The 19,989-nt window shown below is 39.7% G+C and overlaps 1 protein-coding gene across 1 annotated transcript in view; it reads left to right on the forward strand.

The window, feature by feature from the left end:
* The window catches only part of slc44a1 (solute carrier family 44 member 1), a 56,996-nt gene that overhangs the window by 7,985 nt on the left and 29,022 nt on the right, over positions 1-19,989 (forward strand). Inside the window, exons 3-8 of the mRNA XM_033018220.1 lie at positions 2,956-3,098; positions 3,988-4,124; positions 6,133-6,220; positions 10,619-10,782; positions 17,051-17,140; positions 18,160-18,284. Coding sequence (XP_032874111.1) covers positions 2,956-3,098; positions 3,988-4,124; positions 6,133-6,220; positions 10,619-10,782; positions 17,051-17,140; positions 18,160-18,284 — 747 coding nt within the window. The remainder of the gene's footprint in view (positions 1-2,955; positions 3,099-3,987; positions 4,125-6,132; positions 6,221-10,618; positions 10,783-17,050; positions 17,141-18,159; positions 18,285-19,989) is intronic.

Consider the following 19,989-nt stretch of genomic DNA (forward strand, 5'->3'; position numbering starts at 1 on the left):
GTCTGGAAACAGTGTATCCCAGGTTCCCGTGGAAGCTAGAGATAAAATCTAGCACGCTCGTATCTATTTCTAGTACATACTGTTACAAGAAGGCGTCCGGGACCAGGGGGTTGCTAAATGTATTGTATAAAATGAAAGATTATGGTAGGATAAGTATCTGCAGACCAATAAGTCTCGTATCAAAAGAGGTAAAATTATTAGGAAAGATTGAGCAATGGTATAAATGAGAATTTAGAGAGGTATGTATTAATCTTGGACAATTAGCATAGATTTGTTGAAAGATGCAAAATACAAAGTCATTGACGAACTCAATGGGTCAGACAACATTCAGGGAGAAAATTGACAGGAAACATTTCCGGTTTGGACCTTTCCTCTGATGAATCCACTAAGTTCCTTCAGAATTTTGTCTTTTGCTCTGGATTTCAACATTTCCATTTCCTTGTGTCTCCATTTGTTTGAAGAAAATTATATCTGTCTAAATTTATTTTGTGGCAATGAGATGGGTCAGTGAACAAAATTGCATTTGATTTCAAATGCTTTGTTACATGGTAGATTAAGTAAAAGTCTTGTGATCCAAGGGAAAATGGCAGGTTGTTTTAAAACTTGGACCAGTAGGTGAATGCGAAGGGTAATAATCAACAGAAATGTTTGTGATTAGAGGACTATGTGCAAAAGGGGTTTCGTAGGGCCCAGTGCCAGGCCAGTGCTTTTTAATGGCACATAGAAATTATTGATATGATATGAAATTTAGCGATAAATAGTGGTGGAAAAGGCTTGAGTGCAGGAAGATATTATTGAACTGGTTAGATGGGTATAAAAATTGAAGATTTTAGTTGGGAGGTGTGAGGAAATCCCGAAGGATCTCGGAATGCATACCCACAGATTCCTGAAGATGACAGAATGGCAGTTAAGGTGGTCAAGATATACTTCATATACACTTATATTTCATGTCTCAGCCAATAAAGACAAGAGCAGGGAGGTCACATTAGAATTGTACATAACAAAATAACAGAGCTGCAGTACTGTATGCAGATCTGGTTGTTCCGAGAAGAATTTTGCAATACCTAGGCTGGCACAGTAGCTGGTACGGCTTTTTCCTCATAGTGCCAGAGATCCGGGTTTAATCCTGGCTTTGGGTTCTGTCTGTGTGGAGCTAGCATATTCTCCCCCCTGACTGTGTGGGTTTCCTCCGGGTGTTCCAGTTTCTTCTTGCCTCCCAAGGACGTGGGTTTGTAGGTTAATTGGCCTCTGTAAATTGTCCCTCGTGTGTAGGGAGTGGATAAGAAAATGAGATAATATAGAATGGGTAATCTAAGGTTGGCATGGACTTGATGGACTGAAGTGCCTGTTTCCACGCTCTAAAAACTAAAACTTGGGTGCAGAAGGTTGCTGAGAAGATTTATGGCTGAAGAGTTAGAATTTAGTCTTTTAGATTAGATTAGATTAGATTCGTTTATTGTCATTCAGACCTTTCGGTCTGAACGAAATGTTGTTTCCCTGCAGTCATACATATAATTAAAAAATGACAAAAACACACAATCAACACAAATTTAACATCCACCACAGTGAGTTCACCAAACACCTCCTCACTGTGGCAAAATCTTAGTCTTTGTCTCTTCCCTTTGTTCTCCCTCTGCGCCGAGGCGACGGTTCAAACTCCGTGGGTGGTCGCTGCCGCCGCCACAGCTCCGAGAGTCGGGTCTCCACTGCCGCCGCCACGGTTCCGGGGCCGAGTCGGATCTCCGCTGCTGCTGCCGCCGCCGCTACAACTTCGGGGCCGAGTCGGGTCTCCACTGCTGCTGCCGCAGCCACAGCTTCGGGGCCGAGTCGGGTCTCCGCTGCTGCCGCCGCCGCCGCCACGGTTCCGGGGCCGAGTCGGGTCTCCGCTGCTGCTGCTGCCGCCGCCACCACAGCTTCGGGGCCGAGTCGGGTCTCCGCTACCGCTGCTGCTGCTGCCGCCGCATTTTGATTGTGTTTAGCTAAAAAGCGCTCTATAAGTAAACCTGATTGTGTTTAGCTGTAAAGCGCTCTATAAGTGCTTGCACAAATGTCTGTTAAACATAGCGAATGTATTACATCATGCCACTTTTTCCAGATATTAGCCTCTCTGTAATTTAATTAATTCAGAAAATTGCATTCTGCTTTTTTGTCCATTCTCTGTTACCCAAAATTCTTCTAAATGCAGCCTAAATTAGGTTGTGATACAATGTGGGTGGTTTTACCTGCAGCTGCCTGAGTTCAGTTCAGCCTGGATCAGGTGGTGAAAGTCACATACACTTCACCAGGCAGTGAGCTCCCGGACAAATAAAATATATACAAAAGACAAGTATTGCAAATAATGGCACAAGTTATTACATGAAATTACTGAAGGTGTAATATAAAATGCTACAAATATCATCTATTCTCTACGTGGCATAGCTTTAACTTTTAGCTAACCTGCTATCTCAGTCTTAATAGGCTGATTGGCTTCTTATGTCACATGGAAGTACAAAATTATCTTCTGATGATTTAGTTGTGGCTTGCCATGGCAGAACGCGGGGATGCTCTGTCTATATATTCCAAAACTAACATCCATGACTATTTGATGCAACTTTTTCTACATCTTCATCTTGTTTGTCTGATATAAGAACATGATTCCAACCTTTAACACAACAGAGATACTGTGGTGGAAAAAGGTTTGAGTTTATTAGCAGTCTAAAAGTTTTTCCCCTGATAACTTCCATCTGAAAAGGCCTATTGAGAGCACATCTGGAGTTAGAATGCTGTTCATGTAACGACTAATTACTTTGGCTGTGTTATCTAGCTTGCAGCCTCTTTGAAGAGTTCTCCATTGAAACGGCATTCTCACAATACATTGGCTAGGTATTTCAGTCAAGTTTTAGTTCAACTTTTGGCTCATAGTTATTCTTGCTGAAGACAAGTGTTTAAAATTGAACGTGAAATGTTCTCTTGCAGGCTATCATTTGTGGCTTTGCTATAGCATCTGGAGCTGCACAGAGGCTGGTATTTGGTTATGATAGCTATGGAAATATTTGTGGTCATAAGAACACAAAAATTGAAGACATTGAATTGAGCGGTTATGATCTTACAGACAGAAAGTAAGTACATTGATATTTCAGAATTATGTACAATATGTTAATTCCTAGATGACTAGGTATTTTAACCAGGTTTTATTTTGTATATGTGTTATTTTGTTAACTTACTGGCAATAGGAATTATAGGAAGCTTTAACTCTCAATTTTAAAAGTAGATATTCTTTGAACAGTTTGAGCTGCCAGCACCTTTATTTATATTATTATTAATTCAAAATAACTTCCAAATGTTGCAAGTTAACTTTTTGGAGGGAAAATATTTTTTTTGTATGTCTTGGTGATGGGTGCACAGTTACAACATCAGGAGCACTTGTGTCCTCAGTATAGTCTGTCTTGGACACTAAACATGGGAATAGAAGTACATTTTTTGTTGGGCTGTGACCTTCAAGCTGTTGGGAAGATGTGGGTGACCACTTTATCTGATATTAAAATTTCAAATGCACTTCACTTTGCAATATAATAATTCAAGCCATTTGTTTCGGAAGGTTTTTGGAAATCGAAATAGCTTTAAATTGATCAAATGTTTGTGGGATTTTGGGAATAGTTCTCAGATTTTGTAGAATGCGATTCTGTTGGGTGTTGATAAGTTAACTCTGATATTTATGGATTTGTAAACTTTCTTTCCCAAATGAATTGGATATTCTTGATAACCATTTGACCTTCTGATTAAATTTTTGTCCTATATATTTGCCAACTCATTTGATTTTCTTTAACCTTGAAGTTGCTGAAAATGTTAAATGAATTTCTATTTATTTTACATTCGTTATTCTAATATTTAATCTTGGCTAAAAGCAAAAACTGAAAAGAGAATTGAAAATGTGCTTTGTGCTTAAATGTTTCTTTTTTTTTCTTCTTTCCTGTTCCCCCCCCCTCGCCAAAAAACATCAAAATGCAGAAACGTTTTTTTCTTCGAACCATGTAATTGGGATACGCTGAACTTTAAAATCAAGTCAGTAGCGTTATGTGTGAATAAGTGTCCGGATATGGATCTTAACTCAATCGAGGATGTTCGCAATTTTGCCAAAAATAATGGTATGTTTAAAATGTTGAAAATGGAGTGGACAGGGGCAGATTGGGGATTAGAATTTATTTTCATTTATTCTCCAATTATTACTTTGGCATAATTTTAAGATGAAATTACTATTCATATATGACGAGGGTTGTATGACCAGGCCTTGGGCTACATTCTAATTTCCAGTCTGAGAATTTAATATTACTGGCTGTCCTGTATTTTGGTATGTAATCTATTTCTCTCCAGCATGGCATGTTATCTCCTGTTCTATGAATTCTTTAAAAGAGTATATGTCCTGAGGATAGAGCAGAAGCAATGAAGATACTATGCTTTGATTTCAAGAAGGCAACGTAAAAGATGACTATAGAATATAAAGAGGAAACCTCATGTTACAATGTGGATTGAAGATGGGCTAGCTTAGTGAAATGCAGGGAGCAATACTGAGTCTTTCTGGCCATGATATAACAAATGGAATGCCACAGGACTTGATGCTGGAGCCTTATGTTTTTTTGCATTTGTGATAAATGAGATGCATAAAGGCATCAGAGGAATGGCTGCTATATTAGAATATTATCTAAATGGTGAACGATTGCAAATTTCTGAAATGCAAAGTGATTGGACTGGCCTGGTGCATGATATGCCAAAAGCAAGTATGTGTGCATACAAAGGTAGACACAAAATGCTGGAGCAACTCAGCGGGACAGGCAGCATCTCTGGAGAAAAGGAATGGGTGGTTTTCTGGTCAAAACCGTTCTTCAGTTTGAAGAAGGGTCTCGACCCGAAATGTCACCCATTACTTTTCTCCAGAGATGCTGCCTGTCCCGCTGAGTTGCTCCAGCATTTTGTGTCTATCTTCGACCTAAACCAACATCTGCAGTTCTTTCCTGCACATGTACAGTATGCATGAAATGCAAATGCAATGGAAGTAGAGTCTGGAAATATTATGGCACAGGTAAATAGTTACTAATAGGCAAGGGATGTGAGGACTAGAGTGGTTGTAATGCAAAAATGTCTTTTGTTAATCAGATCAGCCATGATCGTGTTAAATAGCAAACCAGGCTCGAGCTGAGTGGCTTACTCCTGCTCCAATTCTTTTTAAAATATGTATATAATTCTTTACCTGAACAATAAACTAGCAATGCAGAATCTTTTATTATCTGATAATTCAAATATATATTGGTTAGTTCATGTAATCTCAAATTTCACTGTACCTTAACTGGTACATGTGACAATAAATTGACCTTGAAACGTTACATATATCATAACAAGGGATACGAGGTTGTTTTAAGAGATGGTACTGAGATAAAGGATCAGCCATAATCTTATTGAATAGGATTACAATGCACAAGATTAAATATTTTCCTTCTACTTCTGAACTTGTGTTACGCAATTCTGATTTTAACAAATATGTATATTTTTGGTGCAATGCTACCATATTCTGCCTCTATCTTTATATAATTTTGAAACTATGCCTACATTTTTCTTTTAATTATCTCTCTCTTCGCATTTTACTTCCACTTGGCTTTTATACATTCCCTTGCTGATCATCAGAGAGTGGTAGCGGTGTGGAATGAGCTTCCAGTGGAAGTGGTGGCGGCAGGTTCGTTGGTATCATTTAAAAATAAATTGGATAGGCATATGGATGAGAAGGGAATGGAGGGTTATGGTATGAGTGCAGGCAGGTGGGACTAAGGGAAAAAAGTTGTTCGGCACGGACTTGTAGGGCCGAGATGGCCTGTTTCCGTGCTGTAATTGTTATATGGTTATATGGTTATCTGTTTTAGCTCTTTTTATTTAAAGTTTGCATGGTGGTAGGAATCATTTCTTGATGTATTTGCAAGCAATGCTTTCACGTTGTGTACGAGGATCATTTTTTCCCCTACTTTGCAGAATTTTTCAACTGAAGCAAATTTAAATGCCACATATTTGTCTGAACTTTATCCTTAATATTTTTCTGTAAGATTTTAATAAGCATAAATTTAGGACCAAGTTTTTTTTTCAGAAAACAGTATTTTGTTTTTATTACAGGTTCTTATCTGTGCAAATATGATCTGAAAGTAACTGAGTACACATCAAGAAATTTGAAGTTTTGCCCCAAGCTTCCTGTTAAATCGAGGTGAGAAAAACTGGGGGTATTATGGGGGAAAATTTATTAGATTTTTGTGTTAGATTAAACGTGACACTTTTCCGCAAGCTGTGATCAGTGTCATTTGTAGTGTTTTATATATAATTAGGTTAAAGTTTGAGCAGTTCTTATTTTAAGCAATTATATTTTATATGTCATAGTCTTAAGGGGCTGTCCCACTTTCCCGAGTTATTCACAAATTCTCCCGAGGTTTTCACAAATTCTCCCGAGTCTTCAAACTCGCAGAATGTTCGTAACGAGTCTGTAGGAGTCCATGGATATATTGTAGCGGCTCGTTATGCCAGCTGTAGGTACTCGGGGCGTCAGGTAAGTCAGGACTTTTTTTCCAGCCTGATGAAAAATGTCCATGAGTAAAACATTTTTTTTTAAAAGCCCCGAGTACCTACGGCTGGCATAACGAGCCGCTATGATATATCCACGGCCTCCTACGAACATTCTGCGAGTTTGAAAACTCGGGAGAATTCGTGAATAACTCAGGAGAATTCGTGAATAACTCGGGGAAAGTGGGACAGGCCCTTTACATCAACAAGACAGCCCCTTTTGCACACCCTATCCTTGCTGCCCTTCCCCATCTACACCAATCCCATTTGCCTGCATTATAGTCTATGCCTTGCCTATTCATGTGGTTATCCTGATTTGCGAAGGTTTTCTTATGGTTGAAATGTCTGGATATATCTTGGTTCTTATGTTTGGTTAAGGTATTAGTGCTTCATATTTGCAATTCTATATATTATTTTGCTTTGAACAAGATATTGCTGCAGCTAAATATACAGTGCCCTCCATAATGTTTGTGACAAAGACCCATCATTTATTTATTTGGCTCTGTATTCCACAATTTGAGACTTGTAATGGAAAAGTTACATGTGGTTAAAGTGCACATTGTCAGATTTCAATAAAGGCCATTTTTATACATTTTGGTTTCACCATGTTGAAATTACAGCTGTATTTATACATAGTCCCCCCATTTCAGTGCACCATAATGTTTGGGACACAGCAATGTCTTGTAAATGAAAGTAGTCTTGTTTAGTATTTTGTTGCATATCCTTTGCATGCAATGACTGCTTGAAAATCTGAGATTCATGGACATCACCAGTTGTTGGGAGTCTTCCCTGGTGATGCTCTGCCAGGCCTGTATTGCAGCCATCTTTAGCTTATGCTTGTTTTGGGGGCTAGGCCCTTTCAGTTTTTCTTCAGCATATAAAAGGCATGCTCAATTGAGTGTAGATGGTGCGATTGATTTGGCCACTTGTGAATTGACCATTTTTTAGCTTTGAAAAACTCCTTTGTTACTTTAGCAGTATGTTTGGGATCATTGTCTTGCTGTAGAATGAACTGCCGGCCAATGAGTTTTGAGGTATTTGTTTGAACTTGAGCAGATAGGATGTGTCTACACATTTCATAATTCATTATGCTACTACAATCAGTAGTTTTATCATTAATGAAGATAAGTGAGCCAGTACCTTCAGCAGCCATAGATGCCCAGGCCATAACACCCCCACCACCATGTTTCACGGATGAGGTGGTATGCCAGTCCATTTACGATTAGTAAGCTCACCAGTGTTCTTTTCTTCTTAATGAGTTCCAACAGTTGATTTTGATAAGCCGAAGGTTTGGCTGATGTCTCTAACAGTTTTATACTTGTTTCACCTGAGCAGTTACAAAGACCTGTGAAGCCAAACATTATGGTGCCCTGAAATGGGGGGACTATGTATAAACACAGCTGTAATTTCTACATGGTGAAACCAAAATGTATAAAAAATGTTGGTTATTAAAATCTGACATTGTGCACTTTAAACACATGTGATTTTTTTTTTTTTCTAATACAAATCTCAAATTGTGGAGTACAGAGGCAAATAAATAAATGATGGGTCTTTGTTCCAAACATTATGGAGGGCACTGTAGACTAACCTTGCCTAGAAATCTGATAGCGTATTTTCAGGTGCACAAGAAAACCATTGTAGAAGGGGGCACAATGTATTTGTGGGTGTGATTAGCTGCTTTGCACATGTGTAGTTTTGCATAATTATCACAGTAACTCCTTCTGGACCATTGCCAAGGCTTTGAGTGTATCTTCCATCTCCAGCCTAATATTGAATGGCTATGCATTTTTTGCAAACAAACATGTTTAGGCTCTCAACGTTTTCCATCCTTGTACGGTCTTGGTTGGGAAATAGTCCTAAACATTATTCGATAGCCTCTCCCAACCATTGCTTTTGTTTAGTTTGATGTTTCACTACGTTTATCATTACTCATTGTATGTTCTTAATTCAATGACTTTCCATCCCTGTTACATCTTTAATTTGAAGATTACTCTTAGTTTGCTGAACCTAAGCAAATTGAATCAAATTGTGCTTGGTGGCAAAGGGCAGCGATCATAAGCCAACTGATTCCGCAGTAAAATGAAATGTTCGTCCTTCAGTATGTAGTAAGTGCAGTGGAATGCTAAAAGACTCCCAGTTTCCTCTTGATTGAATCCTGGTTGCTATTCTGTTTGTATGAGGAGAGGTTACGTAGAATGGATCCATACTTTCATCATAAAGAAGTGACATAATTCAAAGAAAAAAAAAATTGGGGGGGCTTGGCAGGCTAGATACAGAATTGTTATTTACACTGGTTAGTGTGTCAAAATAGGACAGAGATGAGAAGACATCTGCACATCATTTAAGATGGAGATGAGAAGACATCTGCTCATCCTGAGTGTAATGAATCTTTGTAATTCTCCACCCAAGAGTACTGGGCAGATTCAGACAGTGAGTTTATTCAAGACGGATTGATTTTCTGCTATTAAAGGGATATGTTGTTGTGGGGAAGTGATTCTGAGGTAAAAGAGCAGCCATGATCTTATTGATAGAACAGACACAATGGGCTAGTTGACCTGCCCCTGCTCCTAATTATGTCTAGTTCCTTATTCCTTATTTCTGAGACTGAAGTTACTAAATATAGTAAATGAGTACTAAATGCTCGGTCTGATATTCGCCAGCTTTATTGCATGAGTTAAATACGCAGAACACTAAATGATTAAAATAAATGTGTGGGCATAGTGTGGTAGCACAATGCTTAACTTGTATGATTTATAAAAGATGTTTTTATAAAAGCGAGCATTGGGAATCTTGTAATTAGTATGCTAAATTTTGATTGGTATATGGAATCTTTGTTAACTACTTCATGTGGTATTGTGAGCTCACCCTTTCTTATGACTTGGATAACATAAACTGATAATTTGTATCAGTGAGATAGTAATCAATTTTAATATTTCATCAAAGGTATTATTGGTTGTTTATTAACATGTACAGTATGCCACCCATCTCCTTTAGAACAGAGCATTTTGTTGCTTTTTGCTTTGTCTTATATTGGTGCCTGTCTCCCACCACACTAATACGTTTTTGTGAAGTGAGAAAAAAACTTACCTTGTTTAAGTCGTAAGTTTTCAAAATAATCTTGAATCTTAATACTATTTTGGGCAGTGCTAATCCTTGCGCATGGTATGGGGAAATATAGTGGCAAATTGGAAATAAGCTCCCTGAGTACATCAATGTGATATTGGCTATTTATGGTTGGGATCCAACCCAAGGAGGATCACCATTATTATTTCACTAACATTATTTTGCTTGTGTTAGAAATAAATCTTGACTTTTGAACATTGTAGAAGTCACTTGATGAATTAAAAAAAAAAAAATGAAATATTTGATTGTTTTCTGCTTGGATTTTATAACATTGTATTAGTAATGTCTGTGCATGCAAACTGCTTTTTTTTAATGCTTTGGCTGTAGTTTCGTTGCTGTAAAATCAAACAATGTCACCCAGATAGGCATATTGGAGTTGAATCAAACAACTATTCCTTAGCTTTTCTCATTTCCAACTTCAGTAGTGGAGAAGAGAGAAGATAAAGGATTTTCATATTTGAAGTTAGGGCAAGGCACAACGTTATTTCAGAACTATTTGTCTTTGTAACCTTGCCCTAGAATTACATTGATTGAAATGATGTCTGCAATGCAGAGTGTCTGCAGTTGCCTTTTGGTGAATCTGTGGGATAAATATGTGGATTGAATAAAGATGCAAAAATAAAATGAATTTATCAAACAATGTAGTTAGCTGTGTGTGTGAAAATGTGATATCTTATTTTACAGATTTTTTTTGTGATTTTTGACAAATTTAGCTATTTTAAAAATTTGCTCTTATTCTACTTTCTCCTTGTGCAACAAAAGCAGTATTATTAATGTGAAATGTGTAGGCACAACTGATGCTTGATTTTTGATTTGACACTTCAAATTAATATTTAAAAAATATGATCATGATTATCATTGTCGTCATCTCCATTATTGCTATTAATTTGACATTCCATTTTCCTGTCTTTTTGTTTTACACTAGTAAACCTATTCCATTCTTCCATCGTTGTGTCCCAATGGATAGTGGCTGCAAAAATATTAAGGCCCTGGCCACCTTCGTCAGTTACAATAGTGTCTTGCAGAGGGTGATTACTGGAGTAATGACCAGCAAAGAAATTATAGTGGGACTTTGCTTAATGTCTCTAGGTAATGATTCTTGAATCTCTACATTTTATTAAAAAAAGGTTGAATGTGATTTAAGCAGGTGGTGTTGCGTTATTGAATAATTTTATTTTAGCATGTACTTTTGTTATAATTTAACAAATTTGTTTGCCTGTGGGCAATGCACAACCTTTGTTTTCGTAAAAGGGCATCTTGACATTTTAAATTAATCTGAAATAATTGGAAATTTTGAGTAGCCACTGACATTTTATATACATGTATCCTGTCTTTTTACCTCCAATTCAAAAGTCATTTTTCTTTGGTTTTCATTTGTTCAACACAAATGATTTTCTATTCCTTGTTCCACTTAAATTGGAAACGTGGAATCTGCAAATATTCTGACATGATCTATACCAGTTCTGTTTTATAAGTTGGTGTATAGTAGGATGGATCAGCATGGTGGTAAAGCCCTCTAGAAATCTGCAGGAAAAAAACTGAGAGTTGGTTTGTGACTTTCAAGGCTGGATTTTCATTTATATAAATGGTAAGAAGGGGTTGTTATTAATGCACATTATTAGAAACTAGCGCCGGGGGAGACTGAGAAATATTCTTAAAAACTACTTGGTTCTTGTCTCTCAAGATCTACAAAGATTAAATTTGACCTGGTCATATTGGGAATATTGCGGTCAGTTTGAACTTCCAAAAATAACCATATAACCATATAACAATTACAGCACGGAAACAGGCCATCTCGACCCTTCTAGTCCGTGCCGAACACGTATTCTCCCCTAGTCCCATATACCTGCACTCAGACCATAACCCTCCATTCCTTTCCCGTCCATATAACTATCCAATTTATTTTTAAATGATAAAAACGAACCTGCCTCCACCACCTTCACTGGAAGCTCATTCCACACAGCCACCACTCTCTTGAGTAAAGAAGTTCCCCCTCATGTTACCCCTAAACTTCTGTCCCTTAATTCTCAAGTCATGTCCCCTTGTTTGAATCTTCCCTACTCTCAGTGGGAAAAGCTTATCCACGTCAACTCTGTCTATCCCTCTCATCATTTTAAAGACCTCTATCAAGTCCCCCCTTAACCTTCTGCGCTCCAAAGAATAAAGCCCTAACTTGTTCAACCTTTCTCTGTAACTTAGTTGCTGAAACCCAGGCAACATTCTAGTAAATCTCCTCTGTACTCTCTCTATTTTGTTGACATCCTTCCTATAATTAGGCGACCAAAATTGTACACCATACTCCAGAATTGGCCTCACCAATGCCTTGTACAATTCTAACATTACATCCCAACTTCTATACTCAATGCTCTGATTTATAAAGGCCAGCACACCAAAAGCTTTCTTTACCACCCTATCTACATGAGATTCCACTTTCAGGGAACTGTGCACAGTTATTCCAAGATCCCTCTGTTCACCTGCATTCTTCAATTCCCTACCATTTACCATGTACGTCCTATTTTGATTTGTCCTGCCAAGATGTAGCACCTCAAACTTATCAGCATTAAACTCCATCTGCCATCTTTCAGCCCACTCTTCCAACTGGCATAAATCTCTCTGTAGACTTTGAAAATCTACTTCATTATCCACAACCCCACCTATCTTAGTATCATCTGCATACTTACTAATCCAATTTACCACACCATCATCCAGATCATTGATGTACATGACAAACAACAGTGGACCCAACACAGATCCCTGTGGCACCCCACTAGTCACTGGCCTCCAACCTGACAAACAACCATCCACCATTACTCTCTGGCATCTCCCATTCAGCCACTGTTGAATCCATCTTGCTACTCCACCATTAATACCCAACCATTGAACCTTCTTAACCAACCTTCCGTGAGGAACCTTGTCAAAGGCCTTACTGAAGTCCATATATACAACATCCACGGCTTTACCCTCATCAATTTCCCGAGTAACCTCTTCAAAAAATTCAAGAAGATTAGTCAAACATGACCTTCCAGGCACAAATCCATGTTGACTGTTCCTAATCAGACCCTGTTTATCCAGATGCTTATACATATTATCTCTAAGTATCCTTTCCATTAATTTGCCCACCACTGACGTCAAACTAACAGGTCTATAATTGCTAGGTTTACTCTTAGACCCCTTTTTAAACAATGGAACAACAATCCTCCGGCACTATTGCCATTTCTAATGACATTTGAAATATTTCTGTCATAGCCCCTGCTATTTCTACACTAACTTCCCTCAAATGGTTTGATTCGTACCGTATGATCTATTTTAATTTTGGTTAAGTTGAGAATGAGCTCTTATTTCTTTGTTTCTAATGAATGCCTATTTTGTACTTAATACATTTTAAGTCTGTAACAGAACGTTATGCTATTTTAGTGGACTAGTTGCAATTCATGTCCATGTTCATGTATAACGTTACAGAACATGAATTGAAACAAATAAATTATGGATTATGAATAATAGCTGTCATGTGCTTGCGAGAGTTTGACTAAACGCACTTGGGTCAAGCTATCCCTTGTGGTTTTCCAGTTCTCCGGCACTTGAGATGTGGTGGTGGGGGGGGGGGGGGAGAGAGGTGGTGGGGGGGGGGGGAGAGAGGTGGGGGGGGGGGAGAGAGGTGGGGGGAGAGAGGTGGGGGGGGAGAGAGGTGGGGGGGGAAGAGAGGAAGAGGAGGGGGGAGAGAGGGAGATGAGGGGCAGGGGATAGGTGGGGAGCAGGGAGGGGGCAGGGGTGTGTGGAGGGGAGGGGGAGAGGAGAGGGAGGGGGGAGAGGAGAGGGGGGAGGGAGAGAGAGTGCCATTTTACTTCAACCCAAACCCAAACAACCATTTGCAGGCAGTGCTTTTTTACCTCTAACCATATTTTCATTTTCAAACCAAATTAAGGGTACTCGCAGTGCTGTAGACATTTGTCAGTGTCATTCAAAGTTCTGATTGAGGCACACCACTTGCAGAGACTGATTGAGGCACACCACTTGCAGAGTGATTGAGGCACACCACTTCCTTGTTTTATAGCCCCTCCTCATCCCTCCAGCAGGGGCAGCAGAGAGAATGGGGAATGTTGTAAAAACATTAATATCTCTGTCAATTTTCATCGACGGGAAAAATCCTCGGCACGCCTGCGGCGGAGGGGGGCTCTGAGCGAGGTGGCCAAAAATGACGGCCGTAGGTGGCGGCGTACTCTCGGAAACCGCAGCACAGAAAGCCAAAACCGGTCAAGAACAAAGTTTTAGTAATATAGAGATGGCATTGCTCAGTTCCTCTTATTTATACATTTGCCCTAAGCTGCACCAAACGCGCGGCACAGTGGCGCAGCAGTAGAGTTGCTGTCTTACAGCGCCAGAAACATGGGTTCGATCCTGACTATGGGTACTATCTGTATGAAGTTTGTATGTTCTCCCCAAGACCTGCATGGGTTTTCTCCGTGATCTCCAGTTTCTTCCCACACTCCAAATAAGATGTACAGGTTTGTAGGGTAATTGTCTTTGGTATAATTGCAAACTGTCCCTAGTTTGTATGTATGATACTGTTAGTGTGCGGGGGTTGACACGGGCTCGGTGGACCCAAGGACCTGTTTCCACCATGTATCTCTCAACTAAACTAAAAAACAAAATTAATACTTCCCTACTGGGTGGAAGCATTGTTATGCCTTGCTATTGCTCTTATATCTACCTGCTTGGAATTCAAAAGGAAGGTTGCTGCCAATGGATCCAACAAGCTCAGTGCAGTGTGGCGCTGATTTCTTTGATCGCAACTGGTGCTGCTCTTTCACTCTGGACTTTTCCAGTTGAGTTTCTGCCCAGCCTCATTAGCTATTAAATCTGTTGTTCAACGTGAACATGTCCTACAATAGGACACAACTTAACAGTACAATTTAGTATTTTTGTTTTTAAATCACATACTTAAAATTAAAGATATTTAAACTGGCCATGTCAGATAAAGACACGCTTCTGCCCTTTGTCATTAAAAATCCCAGTAATTTAAATGGTGCTGTACCTTTGGAATCCAGGCTCAAGGCAGGCAAACTCAGGCTGGCATTTAACTGGCAAGGTTGCTCTTGAACTATAGTTTGAGATCATGAACAGTCACACAGTTAAGTGTTTAAGTGTTAGGATTTGATTAGATCTGCCTTTTAAGTAGGAATTGGGGTCTGCCATCATGCCTGAGGCTCGCGCTTCCAAATTGTGTGCAGTTACAGTTGTGCATGACACAAAGTTGGAATAACTCAGCGGGACAGGCAGCATCACTGGAGAGAAGGAATGGGTGGCATTTTGGGTCGAGACCCTTCTTCAGACTGGTTAGGAATAAGGGAAACGAGAGATGTAGGCGATGATGTAGAGAGATAGCACCGAGAGAGGACGTTGCAGAACTCTCGTCGGAGAGGAGGACTTCTTCAAAGTAGGCACCTTGAGTTTTTGCAGTGGAGCAGACTAAATGTGTTGGAAGGAACTGCAGAGGCTGGTTTAAACCGAATATGCATTTTCACATTATTTTCGTCAGTGCAAAACTAATTTGAAACAAATTGAACACTAAAGCCAAGGCAACTTCTTTCAACTTGCATTTGTACAGTGTGTGTGCGATCAAGGTCACTTGACTGTGAGGAACCGTAGGAATCTCAATCTGGATGGAGTTGTGGGAATAGAAAGTTAGTTTGTAATCCTGCACAGAGAAACATTGTAGTTGAACTGTTTGACATAAATGTTATTTTTACAAGCCACCCAAGGTCAGAGATTACATTAGGAGTAATGCCAATGAATACAGATTGTCATATAATGAAGCAAATCTTTTGAAGCCATGTCAGCAGTGACAGGCATGACAGGCTTAACAAGATTTTATTTTTCGAAGGTTGACACTCCAGGCAACTTCAGTTCCACAGTTCTAATTCATTGCACACCATTTCTGGCCTGCTAGTGCTGGACTGTGGAGCTCCCCATTGGGCACAGTTTTGCAGCAATTTCTCGTATTTTTCCTTCCCACTCATTCAACAATCCTTGCAGTGCTGATCTAAAATTGTAGGTAACGCATGAAAGGAAAGGAGGTACCTTGGTCCCATGCCCTTAGTTGATTGGAATATTCTCCAGCAAAAACAATGTAAACTTTGTGCTGGAGAATAGGGGCTCCTGACATCTGAATGAAGTGGTTCAACTTGGTCCGTGACAGTATGTTTAATGTTACGTACAAGAAAAGTCATAAATTAAGTATCGCTAACCTCCGGTTTAATAATCTGAGATTACTTGAAATATAGATCATCTTCCTGTCTAAAACATTCCCGGGCATCTATGCATCGGATGTGCATTTGCCAAAGTAATAAATCACAGGAAGAAATGAAAATAAATGCTTCCCCACAGGTTGAAAAATATTGCAGTTTAGGAGCACTGTTCATTCATACTTTGTTTTGTTTTTAAATGTCTCCAGCTGCTCCAAGAGCAGCATTGCTATTGGTTTTTACTGAAAGTCTGAATTCTGTGCAAACAAAATCTGGGGTGATATCAGTGCCTTCAAATGAATACTGAACACTTTTTTAATAACATTTTTTTTAGCACTGGTTTTTAGCATTAGTTATTTTCATAATGAAGTAAATGGTGAATGCCTATATAAGAACATAGAATATTTGTGCTATAAGACATGAGGCTCCTGCTTTGATGTGCAGTTGAGATTTGTTGTAAAATAGTTCTTTGAAATTACAGTGCCTGCTACAGTTCATTTCAGCATTCGGAGAGAATGACAGGAACAAAACAGGGAAACAATGATAGAGAAAGAAAGGCAGAGAGAATATCATACAAACAGTTTTGGAAAATAACAGAGAGGGAGTGGCTGAACATAAAAAAAAAAAAACCAGGACTGATACGCACCTGAATCTTTATACAATGGTTTAATAAGGTCAGTGTATCTTTCTGAATGTCACTGAGGATCTATGATGAATAACTGGACTTGCCCACTTTGCCTGTCCCTGAAACACAATTTACAGACACAAACAAAAAAGCTCAACGGTTTTTATTGCTGATTCGTGTTCTGTTGTTTTGATTAAGGAGGCAAACTATTTGATGCAAGTGGAAATAAGATATTAAGATCCCAGAGGGAAAATTAAGAACTTTCATAAATTTGCTGCCTTCTGGCAAATGCAATCTACTTCCCTTCTACCCGGTTCCCAGAGGAAAAATGGCAGTACGTTAACTTGCAGTTCCGTCCATCGCCTTGTCACAAAAATTTGTTCTCGTATTGTTGAGTACTTGGCTGTGCACATTCTTTGCAATCTGCTCGTCATTGTTGCAGTTCCATCATAGTTCAATTCTGTACAGTGATTGTATTCATGTTTTTCAGTTTTGTCGATGTTGTTGATGGTTATAATCAGATACATCTCCAAAGTGCTCATTTGGATCCTTGCAATTCTCACCATCATTGGTTCAATTGGTAAGTCGATTCGAGTAAGTGATTAAAAATAGTCCATAAATCTGTTCTGACGATTTGAATTATGCTATGTTTTCAATTAACCATATTGAGAACATTTAGACACATGCTTTCTGTATAATTATCACCCTAAAGAACTGAATGGAAGTTTAAGATAAAAAAGATGCTAATATGTCTGTTATGGTGGTGTCATGTTATGCCGCATTTCTAATTTAAGGTACAAAGTCTATGTTCCATGATTGCTATCTTATTGTACTACTAACCTTTTTCTACTTTTTTAACATGGTTAATCATGCCATCCATTTTTATCTTACACTATTTTCATTAGCATTGGCTTTGCTTTTTGCCTCGCCTCCACAAATCCAAGGGCATGTTCCTGACTCTCTTTCCCAGATATTTGTCAAAGAGGCCGTTACAATTGATGATGCCTAGCTTGACAACAAATCGTTCATCTCGCCTCCTCCATTGCACCGTCTTTAACAAGCTTGTGGATCTCCAAATTCTTCCCATCAAACACATGGAAAAAATGTTAGTATCCTTCCAAAGCACCCCTCTTGTCTTACGACCTCCACCTTCACTAATTGTTTCAGGCATAAATAAATTACCCAAAACCTCTGCATATAAATTGATTTTGTGCAAAGCTTCAAAATCAATATCTCCATCAGAGTGAACCTCTAACTTGGACCTTGTCAACTCCTGACTCAAATTCAACATTCGCTTGGTCAACCGTCCATTTTTTGACACCATTAGCTTAAGCTCATTCAAAAATATTGCAAGTATTGAATACAAATCAAATATATTCAAATATTCACATCTATTAACTCACTGGACTAAATATTGCAATGATCCAGTATACCCTTGGATTTAAGTTATTACATTTTTCTTCAGCTCTCCTCAGCTTAGTGACCATTTTATTCCTTTTTAATGTTATTTTTATATAAAACTGTTGATATGAATAACTCCAACAATTCTTCTCGCTCCTCTTCCCCCTCCCTTTCCATGTCCCCATTTCTCATTTTCAGGTGGTACAGCTGTCCTTTGGTGGTTGTATGCTGATCATAAAAAGTCACATGAAGTAGACGACGAGGTGGCAGCAGATAATGTTAAAGCCTTATTAGTGTATGCCATTGTAGCAACAGTAATCACGGTGAGTTTTCTACCTGAAATTTATTGTGACTGATTTAGAAAAAAGTATTAGCAGGGCTGTAGAATTGATAGATTTTAGCTCAGAGGAAAGATGGAACGGACAGCTTTGGGAAAGGCAGCTTAATGTATAACCTCAGAGATTCAATAAGCTATTTAAAATGTTGGACGGACTAAACGGGAAATTTCTTTATCACAAAAATTTTAGAATATTGAACTTGCGATGGGGAGAATTTAAATTGGACTTTGCATTCATTGAAACATTTGAGAAAGAAAGATGTATTGCCATATAGGCTTGGATGAAGCACGGTATTGAAGATCATGTAAAACAAACTCCGACATGACTTTTTTTCTAATACTTTTTGCCTGACAGTTGGGGTTCCTGTAATGAAATCAACATTACCGATGGCTATAGATGCCATTTAATCACAGGACTGTCTTGCATCACAAACAGCCCAAATGTATGTCATTCTAAACTCTGGTCCAGAAAATAACCTTTTGGCCGCAGTAACTGGAATTTATCTGACGCATATCCTTTTGGAATCAAAGCTCTTCTGTTTATCGAACTCTTCTGTTTATAAACTTCAATGAAAATAATTTTCACATTTTTTGGTACGTTTAATTATATGAAGTGCTGCCGGCACCTTTGCAGCCTATTGCTGGGATTCTTGTGTGATTTTAGTTCTTGGTGTATTGCCATCAAGCAAACTAGGTAATAGAAACAAAATAGGTGCAGGAGTAGGCCAATCTGCCCTTCCAGCCAGCACCGCCATTAAATACGATCATGGCTGACCATCCAAAATCATTACCTTGTTCCTGCTTTCTCCCCATATCCTTTGATTCCGTTACCCCTAAGAGCTATATCTAATTCTCTCTTGAAAACATTCAGTGAATTGCCCTCCACTGCCTTCGGTGGCAGAGAATTCCACAGATTTACAACTCTGGGTGAAAAGGTTTTTCCTCATCCTAAATTAGAATTAGAATTAGAATTACCTTTATTGTCATTCAGACCTTACGGTCTGAACGAAATTTCGTGCCTGCAGTCATACATACAATAATACAATAATAAACAACAATAAATACAAATTAACATCCACCACAGTGAGTCCTCCAAGCACCTCCTCACTGTGGTGAAGGCAAAAATCTTAGGGCTGCAGTCTCTTCCCTCCTCTTCTCCCTCTGCGTTGAGGCGATACCCCACCGGGCGATGGTACAAACAGTCCCGCGGCTCACCGAACCCCGCAACTGGCCGGCTCAAACACCGCGGCCCGGGGTGGTCGAAGCTGCCGCCCTCCAGTCCGGTGGACGCAGCCGCTGGCCCGCGGCTGAACCCCGGACTCGGGTCACCGCCGCCAGAACGCTGTCCCAGCCACCGGAGCACCGTTCCAGCCCCTAGCCGGATCGCCCTCACATGAATGCCGCTCCTCCCTCGAGCTGGGCCGTTCCGACGGGAGCGCCGTTCCTCCCTCAAGCTGGGCCGCTCCGACGGGAGCGCCATTCCACCCTCGAGCTGGGCCGTTCCGACGGGAGCGCCATTCCACCCTCGAGCTGGGCCACTCCGACGGGAGCGCCATTCCACCCTGGGGCTGGGCCGCCCCGACGGGAGCGCCACAGCCCCTCACGGGAGAGTCTCAGCCCCGAGCCAGGCCGCCCTCACGGGAGTGTCACAGCCCCTCATGGGAGCGCCGTTCCAGCCCCGAGCCGGACCG

Source organism: Amblyraja radiata, chromosome 3 (genome assembly GCF_010909765.2).
Source record: "Amblyraja radiata isolate CabotCenter1 chromosome 3, sAmbRad1.1.pri, whole genome shotgun sequence".
NCBI lineage: Eukaryota > Metazoa > Chordata > Chondrichthyes > Rajiformes > Rajidae > Amblyraja > Amblyraja radiata.